The sequence below is a fragment of the Onychostoma macrolepis genome, chromosome 23 (assembly GCF_012432095.1).
Source record: "Onychostoma macrolepis isolate SWU-2019 chromosome 23, ASM1243209v1, whole genome shotgun sequence".
In the NCBI taxonomy this organism is placed as follows: domain Eukaryota; kingdom Metazoa; phylum Chordata; class Actinopteri; order Cypriniformes; family Cyprinidae; genus Onychostoma; species Onychostoma macrolepis.
The window spans coordinates 19,844,207-19,855,499 of record NC_081177.1 but is presented as its reverse complement, the minus strand read 5'-3'; the positions used below and the strand labels follow the sequence as shown (position 1 = coordinate 19,855,499).

At 35.5% G+C, this 11,293-nt stretch overlaps 1 protein-coding gene across 1 annotated transcript in view; it reads left to right on the top strand.

The window, feature by feature from the left end:
• The first annotated feature begins 6,525 nt into the window (after window positions 1–6,525).
• The window catches only part of ntsr1 (neurotensin receptor 1 (high affinity)), a 33,302-nt gene continuing 28,534 nt past the window's right edge, over window positions 6,526–11,293 (top strand). The window contains exon 1 of the mRNA XM_058763699.1: window positions 6,526–7,194. Within this exon, the coding sequence (XP_058619682.1) occupies window positions 6,526–7,194 (669 nt within the window). The remainder of the gene's footprint in view (window positions 7,195–11,293) is intronic.

Here is an 11,293-nt window from a genome sequence, read left to right as displayed (position 1 = left end):
AAGAAATAATGACCAGTCATAAAGAGGAAAAAAACAAAACTGATTAACTTGTGAGACTAGTTTTATGTAACCAGCCACAGGTTTATTCTGGGTAAGTGATAGCAAACCAAACCTGGACCAATCAGCTGTGAGCAAAGTAACATATATCTGAGCATTTTAGAGACAAAAATTTCCCAGTTTTTCTACTATTTAATAATTATATTTATTTTAAATGAATTGTCCTTAATGCATTTGTCAGTCCTGTTTTGTGTGTTTCCCCCCTCTATGCCCATATTTGGTCCGTCCTGTTCCTGTCCTAATTTAGTTTGATTGTTTAGATTATGTTCCAGCTGTGTATAGTTAATTATCCTGTGTATTTAGTTCCTGCCTGTTTAGTTAGTTTTCATCTGGTCTACTCGTTACGTTCCTTGTGTTCCTGTGTGTCTCAGCCCTGCCTTGTCTTGCCCTTTTGGATTTCATTAAAGACTGTTTAGTTGAAGTTATTCCATGTCTCCATGTTCCTCGTTCCGCCCCGCGGTGTGCACCATGACAGCTTTACACATAGGCAATTACATTTTGACAATTAATATTTAACTTAAATTAATATGAATGCATAACTATAAATACAAACTTTAGAATATTTGAAGCTTTTAAAATAGATAAACGTATATTTTATTCTAGTCTCTTTGTAAACCTCTATAAACAATTAATTAAAATAATGCAATTTATTACCTGCATTAATATTTATATTTTCTTTCAGCTGCCTTCTCAAACTTCTGTGGCAGCCTCAGTGTTTTTTCCTGCCTTGTAAATGTGTTTAAATGCATTACATTTTTCATAACGATCTCTAAATATTTAGCAGACAAGTGAATTGTGCTGATTATTTCGAGAGTGAAATGATACTCTTCGTGTTTCCTGTGATTGGATATTTGTTGCAGATGTCATATTGTCAAGTGCACATGCTGCAGAGTAAATCATAAACTCTGGAACAAAAAATTGATAGAGAGCATTTATACTAAGGGTTGTGAAACCGCTGAACCCAACGTCATCTGGCTTAGATTTCTTTGGTTTTGTCAGTTGTAAACCTACTCTGAAATTCAACTAGCTTTGTGTAACAGACCACCTGCTCCACCTAATCTATTTCAAATACCCTACCCCCAAATGATAAATAAAAACAAAATTAACTGTGGTTGGTCATTTTATATGTTGCTTCATGGAAACGCAGGTGACCTTATCAGGAATTGATTTTTTCTTATAACATTAGTTTTCTTATTCAAGTTTCTCTTTCAGGACATAATCACAGCTGCCTTATTTTTTCCACATCAAACAATGACGAAAACAAAAGAGTGTTGGAGACAAACGTCAGATGTGCAGGTTCGCACACACATCTGCGAAACTGCAGCATTTCTCATTTGTCACCTGCAGAGTAATTGAAGGGTAGACCTACTGTTTCCAAAAGCGATGTGCCCTTTAAATGTCAAAAATGATTTATAAGATGCAGCATGTAATCTAAAGATCTCTAGAAAGAAGAAGTGATCAACTATAAAAATGCTTAATAGTGGTAAAACATTTCACCAAATGAATACGTGTCTCTGATAAGTACTCATATAGCAAATATTCAGCTTAAAGTGCTATATATCCCTGAGTGGTGGACCGTTGACTTTTAACGTCTGTCTTTCTAAACCACCACCTCGCTGTCCTCTCCAGGATGGTCTTCAGTGGGCACATTGGCCTCAGGGTACCTTTTTATACCAGCAGAAAAGACACTTAAAGTAATTTAACAGGTAATAGAGCAGTACATCTCACAGCTTAACGGTTCAGTTGTGTGGGCAAATGAAAAAGAAATACACAATCCACCAAATGTAACCAAAATGAATTATTCATGGCACCAGTAAAGCATTTGGGAGAGGAAATACCAAATGCCATTGTGGAGGCATTCAGACAAAGAGAGTCAAAGAGCAAAGGCAAACCACGGCTAATGTCTCTCTGAGGGAAATTTATTCATTCATTCAGAGGAAGGGGCAGAGAACATCCAGGAAAGACAGACAAAAGTGTTTATATTTATAATCCTTTATGTTGTGATATTTAACACTTGTGACCATGAAAACAGAAGTCAGTGTTATTTAGAGGGTACATCTAAATCCAATAAACCAGATTATTTCTCAAATTATTAATAAATTCAGATGACTCATTGGAGTCGCAGACACTGCTTATGTATGTATGTATTTAGTAGTAGTAGTAGTAATACTACTACTAATAAAAACATTATTTTTTTTCATCTTCACATCTGTACTACATGCCCAGGACTTGTTGTCTAAGCTCATTTTGAGGGATTCTTCTAAGTATAGAATTTGTTCACATCATCTGCATTAATAGAATATGCATGAATATACTGTATTTGCAAGGTAGTTTAGCTCCCAACCTAAAATGTCATTTACATAATGTAAATGAGTGTGAGTATAAAAACAGACTCAGTGGTGAATCAATGGGAATTTTGTGGCAATGAAAATTCTATTACCGTGTAAAAATGTATCATTCACAAATGTCAGATCATTCTACCTTCGCCGATAATGAATTTCTTGTTAATTTCCTGTTCAAAGAATGTGCTTACAAGAGAGCAAGGTATTTATAGCACAAAATCTCTGCCTTAAATATTTCTTATCTTACTGCCATTACTTTTATAGCTATGGATGAATGACCCACAGAAATAGGCCCTTGATATGTTGCATCTCTTAAATTAGATTTATTTTGGCAGTACCAGGAGATCAAGGCTGACTGCCCCAGCGAGCCCCTGTTGGTCGATAATGTAACTACACCATTTGGGCATCATTCATCAATTGAATGCCATTCAAAAATGTCTGTGCATTGTGATAAAATATTTGATTATCATTATTAATTACATACAATATTAAACAACAAGTTTCTGCTGATGTCTTACCAGTGCAGTGGCCCTTTTTGAAGGGTTCTGAAAGCAAAAAAAATAAGTACTTTTATATACAGAGAAAGCCTCCAGGATGTCCTTTGCTACAAAACTAAAAGGCTACACACATGTAAACACTGTTGCGCATGAGATGCAATGCATAAAAACTCTTGTTCACAGATCAATAATAAGGTCCAATATGCCTGCCACATCAGCCAGAAGAAAATTGCAATGGTGCATGGCACTTCAGGAGGAAATTACAGAGCTCCCACTGGAAAACTTCCTTTCAACCAATAAAATAACATGCTGGCGACACAGTGATAAATGTTCAAGCAATCAACAGTTCTCAAGACCTGAGTTGATGTTGATGGGATTTGAATATTAATGATGGGTTGCATTGTGAGAACACTTGACTTCAGGACTTTTAAATTGAGAAAGACTTTTGTAATCTTCTTGAGAGGTGGCTAATTATGAAAATATGTTTGACACCTATGTTTTCCCATCCACGTCAAGAAGACCACGCACTTATGTGAAGTTGAGTAGAATGTGCTATTTGTTTCATAATGTTTTCATTAACCATACAAGCACATACAAAGCAGTATGTGAGCAAATCAGCATTAACTACAGCAGCAGACCCACACTGTGCATTCACAACAATGGACTTTCTGCTGTGTGAAAGATCTGCAGTGCTTTAGAGAAAATAAAGTGAGTGCTGGGTTATGCCACTTTTAATAATGGCCATAAATTACAAATTGGTTATCAGGAGTGGGCCACTGAGAATTATTACAAACTTGATCACTGTGAAATCTAATTAACATGAGAAAAGGGGTCACATTTACATCCAAATGGTAATTAATCTACATGGAACTGAGCCAAAGAACAAAGTGTAGCTACAGACTGCATAAAACATCTGGATTCAAATTTAGTGAACTGCTGTAGACATTCTCCTGCAATATGATAGATGAAATGAATAGGACATTAACTAACACACTGAAATGAATGTGGTATTATTTTCTTAATCTGCTTTTATCATCTCATCAATTTTTGAAATATGTTTGGTTTGGTTTGGTTTGTTTTGTTTTGTTTCTTCCTCTGTTCTTTTTCTTCTTCTGCATGATTTATGATTGTGGGAAACAAAAGTTATTACCAAAAAGGAGAGGGAGCGGGAGGAGAGAGAGCTAACCTCAGGAGTCATGATTTTATGGAAAGCCATAACGAGGGCATGCAAGCGTAAGGAATAACAAAATTCAGCATGTTATCTTTCAGACAGATCCAACGAAGAGCCTATTAAGACGGTTTCTAACTCTGAATCCAGCTTTATGATTTTTGGTTGTAATTATATTGTAATTATAGCCATACTTTCTGACCGTTCTATTAATTAGTTAGTTAACAGAATTTATTTATTTTTAAACTGTAAATGTTGATGTCAATGTTAATTTCTAGAAAAAACAGAACCATAGAATTTAAAAATGATCTACACTCTCTTTAGACATAATAATTAAACTCCCATAATTTAGCTAATATAATTTAATCACTTCTGTTACAGGTACAATTTGGACAAGAACATTGATTTTATTAACATACTGGCACTATTTAACATTTTATTATATTATAATGTTAATGTGCACTACTTATTATCATCCTAACATAAAGTTTGCATTCAAAAGTTTTGTATGTTAAGTCAAGCTTTCAATTAAACTGCTGTGGCATGCTTTAGCATTTTGAAAAATGGCCAAATGTAAAAGCATGATTTACATAATGTCACAATTAATGAAGATGGGACAGACCACATTAGAAAGGGGCTCATCTTCATCCTCCTTGCGACAGCCAGAATTAGGGGCAGGTGGTGAAGAGATTTATTAATCATAGGACATTCAGAGACCATTATTCTTGAGACAGGAGATACTGTAGAGCTGACGAAAGAGATCACAACACTGAGACAAGTCTGACGACAAACGCCTGCTCTTTCCCATCCATCACCCTCTATCCACCTCATTCCTGACAGGCCTGACTCATAATATCATTAGATCTTCATTATCCTGAGTGATGGACAGTTGTTGTATAGAATTAAATGCCATTAACCTTTGAACATTTTCACTGTTCATATGTGTGGGTCATTAATTACAGTTGCACTTGCTGACATATCTCAAAATAATAAATGAATACGTCTTTGTTATTTATATTCAAATTGTATTCAAATTATATCTAAAAATGCAAAACACACCAGTCATGTTGTCTGAGGAAAAGCCACAAAATAATAAAAGAAGACACCCAGAACACAATCTGTATGTACCACTACACTCTGACAGATGCTTCTGGGGGATCCAGTCATGAACAAATAGATTAAAAAACAGTTTCTACTATACAAGCCATCAGGCTTCTGCACTGCCCACTTTACTTAATACCTTTTCGTATTACACAACTCTCTGCTTGATTCTGATTGGTCAATCGGAGACACATATTTCTGAATAATTACCTTTGAATACTCATCTGAGAAAGCTATGTTTCCTGCATAGCTGGGCTCCTATTTTGTCTCTCCACTCTCTCACTAATGAGCTAATGATAATAAACTTACAATTTTCAACAATTTTCATGTCAATATTTCTATTATATTAAGCTGCATATTAAGCTAGATATTGTGCAGCCAGCATGTCAATGTCACAGAATACAGTAAAAACCATTAAACTGACTAGGAAAGTGGCCCAAAGTGGAAACTGGCCTGATAAAATGCTTGAATATATATATATATATATATATATATATTTTTTTTGGATATTTTGCAGTCTACTCAAAATGATAACTCAAGTCTGCTGCCTTGAATTTTAAGCAAAATCTAAGTGGTGCAAAAGTGACAAACAGCAGCAAAGAGTAGGTCTATTCCCAACAAACAGGAAATGTTCTCAGAACTTTGGCTAATAGTGTGGCAAAATTCTCTTAAAGTTAAAAACAAACATTCTTCCAGTAATTTTCTGGTCTTTAATAACATTTTCAAAAATTAGCACATAACATAATTTATACATTGCTTATAATTGTTTTCTTAGAATATTTTTGTTTGTTTGTTTTTTAACATCTTACTACCTGTTCCAGTGGGAAGTAACATTACCACTCCCATTTTTTATCAAGCTTGCACATTTCACCAATTTTTAATTAAACTAATGAAGAAAGCTCTAAAAACTCAAAGTAGAGCAGAAATTATTGTTACAAGTTGGAACAGATGGAAACAAATGTGCTAAAATAATGATGAGAACATTTTACTTCAGCTAAAAAATCTGACTTCAATATCCAACATGTTTCTAAACCTTATATCCAGGACATTTCAATAAAGCGCTCTGAACTGAGACGCTCTTGATATGTTCAAGGTTATAGCTCAGTCTCACAGAGAAAAAAATACACCAATCGTTGAATGGCACTGCGTCATTGCTCAAGGTTTGCGTTCGTACGCCTCCTCATCATATAAAAGCCTCTGAACGTCTCGCTTTCGCAGACCTGTAAGAGTAAGTTTACAGCAGTGGCCCCAGTTCACCACAGATTTGCGCACAGCTCGCGAAATGTACAAATGTGAAAAACATAGCAAGGAAAATGCTGTTTAATTTTACCTTCGTTGTGTGTTGATATTTAAAACTAACATGGAGGTTAATACTACGCTATCAGGACGCAACTTCATAGACTTGCGCATCTTAACGCAGAAACTTCTCTCTTCGGCGAACCGGTCCGAGCAATTTCTGGACAATGAAACGGAAAGCGTCTCCGAGGAGGATTTGGACGTGAATACAGACATCTATTCTAAAGTTTTTGTTACTGTGATTTATGTGGTGTTGTTTGTAATCGGATGTTTGGGGAACTCGATCACCCTGTACACACTTCTCACGAAGAAATCTCTTCAAAACCTCCAGAGTACGGTGCACTATCACCTGGCGAGTCTGGCCATATCCGATATGCTCATCTTGATCCTCTGCATGCCCATTGAGTTATACAACTTCATCTGGGTGCACCACCCGTGGGCTTTTGGCGAGGCTGTTTGTAAAGGGTACTACTTTCTGCGGGACGGCTGCTCGTATGCGACGGCGTTCAACATCGCCAGCCTGAGCGTGGAGCGCTTCATGGCCATCTGCCACCCGTTCAAGGCGAAGAGCATCATGTCGCGGAGCCGCACCAAGAAACTCATCAGCGCCATGTGGGTCGCGTCTTTTCTCCTGGCCACCCCGATGCTTTTCACCATGGGACAGCGACTGATACATGACGAATTTATATGCACCACTATAGTGTCCTCGATAACTGCTAAAACCGTCCTACAGGTGAGCGCTCACGGCACTTTTTCCATGATTGGGATGAGTGCAGCATTTTCTTATATTTCTGTATAAAGCCGTGGTTATAACTGCGCTTCGTCTTATGCATGAGTAGGCTAGCAGAAGCTTACGTGTCTAATAAAAAGTAACAACCTGTTGCGCAGTATCTCTCAATACCTGCTCATTTTAAAAACAAACGTTGTCGACATCCAAACATTGTCGCGGATTTCCACGATTTAATTAGGGACAGTAGGCCTATTTAAACAGTGCAAAATGTTAAATGTGCACCCAGTAATTTGTTTTCACATAATGAATAAAAAGCACATTTTAGAAATAATGTAGACTCACATAGCCTAAGATAAAATCTCCATTCTTATCAGTTTTCCAGAAAAAGCTGTTTAATTCTTTTATGGAGCGGGTCGCCCCTCATCGGCGACATCACATGACCAGCAGCGTCATCAAGCTACTACTACTTCTACTAATAATGTTGATTTTACTTTCTGACAGTTATAAGTAATTTTACTGCACAAAGCAGAAAAAAAATACATCTAGACAAAACAAGTAACTCAATAGTATGACAAAAACGTACAATATACGTACAGACACATAACACCCAAGCCTTTGCTTAAAATGCTGGTATAGATCATGTGTGCCATTCACCAGACAGTTCAAATCAAATGAGTGTGGGATAAAAACAAAAATGTCCAAACAAGCAGTTCAACATGACACAGAAGTCCAAGTTGACAATATGTCAGCAAGTCCAGACATGCTGATTCGCCAGTCCAAACAGAATGGGTACGAGTGGAAAAATAAAATGTCCAAACAGGCAATCTCTGCTGGAGTGATGAAACAAACCATGACGACCCGCAGTTCCAGTACGCAGATCGGTGCAATGCAACAGCCAGCCAAGTACTAGGCCAATAGGTGTCAGTGTTAAGTTCAAAACCACTAGTACTATTGGAACAAATAAAACAGTCAAACATAAACAAAAACATACATAATCTATCTTTAAAGTATGTAGTTTTTACCTTAAGTAGCTATTTCTGTTTAAACTAGAATCTTGTCTTTGAAAAAACATGACTTTTGTTGATTTAACCCAATGCAGTTGGGTTGAGTCAGTAATATTAAAACATTTTGCAGCGTATTGTGTTTTATTCTAAACCACAAGAGCAGCAGTTAAATTATTTAATTTGCATTATGCCGCCTTGATTATTTTGGAATTGCAAATGAAATGTTGATGTCTTGATTATTCAAACACGTTAAAATGGCAAGCAGCAGGGTCCTTATTGCTTCCGTTGTGAGCACTGATGATCATGAATGTCAAAATAAATCAGTCATTCTAATGAATTTAACTATTCTCTCTTATAAATTACTGCAAGTCTACCACAACCCATATCTGTTAGTTTGAGTAACAAGTGTCAGGATTTGCTCAAAAATAAGGATTTACTATCTTACGAAAATGGAAAGCACTTACAGTGCCCTAAAGTAAATCCTGATTGCCTGGAAATGGAGACATTATGCTCTGATTCTTGGAAAATTGTCTGTGCAGCCCTAAACCTTGTGCCTGCCTTATTCTTTTCTATTACACCACTGAATCTAATTTAGATTGGAACACAATCCATTTACAAGGACAGGAGGTCTCCTGTTTGTAACACTCAGCTCTCTAACTTTCTATATTTGAAAAAAAAAAGAAGGTTGAAGCTGAACACAAGCACACCTGTGGGGTTCTAGGCAAAACAAAAACATGAAAATTACACTTAATTCTATATGAAATAACATTACAGCATACAGTTCTTGAAATGCATGTAGATAATTGGAACTCATAGCACAGTGGACACAGTCAGTGAGTCACCATCTGAGTCAGACGGAGCACTGTGCATTACTGAAAAAGAGGGGACAAAACAAGAAAATCGAGAATATTGATGCACATTGAAAAAGAGGCAAAAATGCAGAAAAACTGGAGAGATGCAAAAACAGAGAGATTCGAGAACGACTGAATAAGGGATGAATTGATTCTGACAAATTCCATCAGTCATTGAGTGTGTGTATCATCCTGAGATCTTCCAGTCAAAAGAATGATAGTTGCAATAGCAGCTGTTTGCTACAGGAAAAACAGTTTATCATGTTTCAATCTTGGCAAATTGGATACCACAGAAAACCCCAAGATGTCCTCTTTTATATACAGAAGGTTTTACAATATGAAAAAAAATGATCTAGTTTTATGTATTGCTGTAGCAATGCCTGAATTTCAAGTGTCCTGTGGGGCACAAAATTGCAGAAAGAACACATAAATGGTCTTTTATTGCTTTTTGAGATGTGGTGTATAACCTTACCACAAAAAGTGTAAACTGACATAAATATGTATGTTACCGAAGTGTTTGTGTTCAGTAATGGCTTCTTGAATATGAGCATCTGTACAGGTGCGCTAAACCTTCCACCCCCTTCTGTTTGTTGTTGTGATCTTTCTTATTGCACAGTTTGCACCTGAAATTAATCTAATGCACTTGAAAGTACATGGACACAAACATACAAATAAAATGAGCCTGACACATATATAGCAGCAGGAAGTGATGTTGGCGAGGATAGGTGGCTGATAGCTGATATTTGCCTGGCACTGTGTTCTGGCAGATGTTTAGAACTCGTCTCACCATAAAGAGAGGGAGAGAAGGAGGGTTGACTCAAAGTTTTCAGCTTCTGACACTTCACCCTTTCATTCAACAGTACAACACCATTCACAAAGCACAGCTTTCTGAATTCAACACAACAGGACACCTGCAAGACAGACATAGACACAAAACGATTTTGCTGTTGAGTGAGCTCTGACAAAACATTTTGCTCAAGCAAATTTATTGAAAATGCGTGCACTGGTTTGGGTGGTTTATGGGGATACAAATTTGTATAATGACATGGGTATGACAGAGGTATTACAGCGTGAATGTGGTTTATGAGAACACTGTCTATGTCCCCGTAATTCAAAAGGCATAAAAATTTGTTAAAGTTTTTTTTTTTGAAAATGTAATAACGCACAAAGTTTTCTGTGAGGAGTAGGTTTAGGTGTAGGGTTGGTGTATAGAGCAATAGAAAATACAGTTTGTACAGTATAAAAACCATTACGCCTATGGAGAGTCCCCATATAGAGCATATAGAGAGAAAAAAGGGCCAGTACATTTAATAAGATAATAGAGCAGGGGTTTTCAAACTGGGGTGCTAGGGAGTGGGATATTTAAGATTTATTAATTTATTCTTTTTTTTTTTTTTTTTTCAAACCATGCTACACTACAATTCAAAAATTTGTTATATATTATTTTTAATTTATTAAAAAGAAATTAATACTTTTAGATTGCCATTTCCAATAAATGCTGTTCTTTTGAACATTCTATTTGTCCAAGAAAATTTTTTTATTTTTCCACAAAAATACTGTTATCAGTAAAAAAAACGAAGAAAAAAAAAAATTGTTATCAGTATTGAACTTTAGAAGAAATGTTTATTTAGCATCAAATCAGCATATTAGAATGATTTCAGAAGGCTCGTGTGACACTGAAGTAATGATGTTGCAGAAACAAATTTCATTTGTTGTTTTAAATTGTAATGATTTATCACAACATTACAGTTTTTACTGTATTTTTAATAAAATAATTGCAATAGTGAACATAAGATACTTTTCAAAAACATTTAAAAAATCTTGATAATACTAACTTTTGACCAAAAGTGTATATTTATTTAGGTTTTTATAGAGGTAACTTTAAATATGAATTAAATATGCTTTAATAAAATTGTTTTTAAAACATTTACAGAATTTACATATTATTATATTATTTTGGTGTTTTGAGATAATATTTTTTTTTCTATTGATAGCCCTTGTTTTTAACAGTAAACAAAAACATAGCGTTATGTAATAGTGTTATGAAAATAAATTTTCCCTTTCTTGCAGTGTACATGTTGCTTTTTTCAACAGGTTTCCTTTCCACTGTTGCCTTTATCTATTATTATTTATCTATTATTCAATTATAATGTATCCATGTTTATAATATTATTTATTTAAGACACATTCTAATGCAATTGTCTCAACTAAAATTATATCAAAACTAGCCTAGTCAGCCCTCCCAAA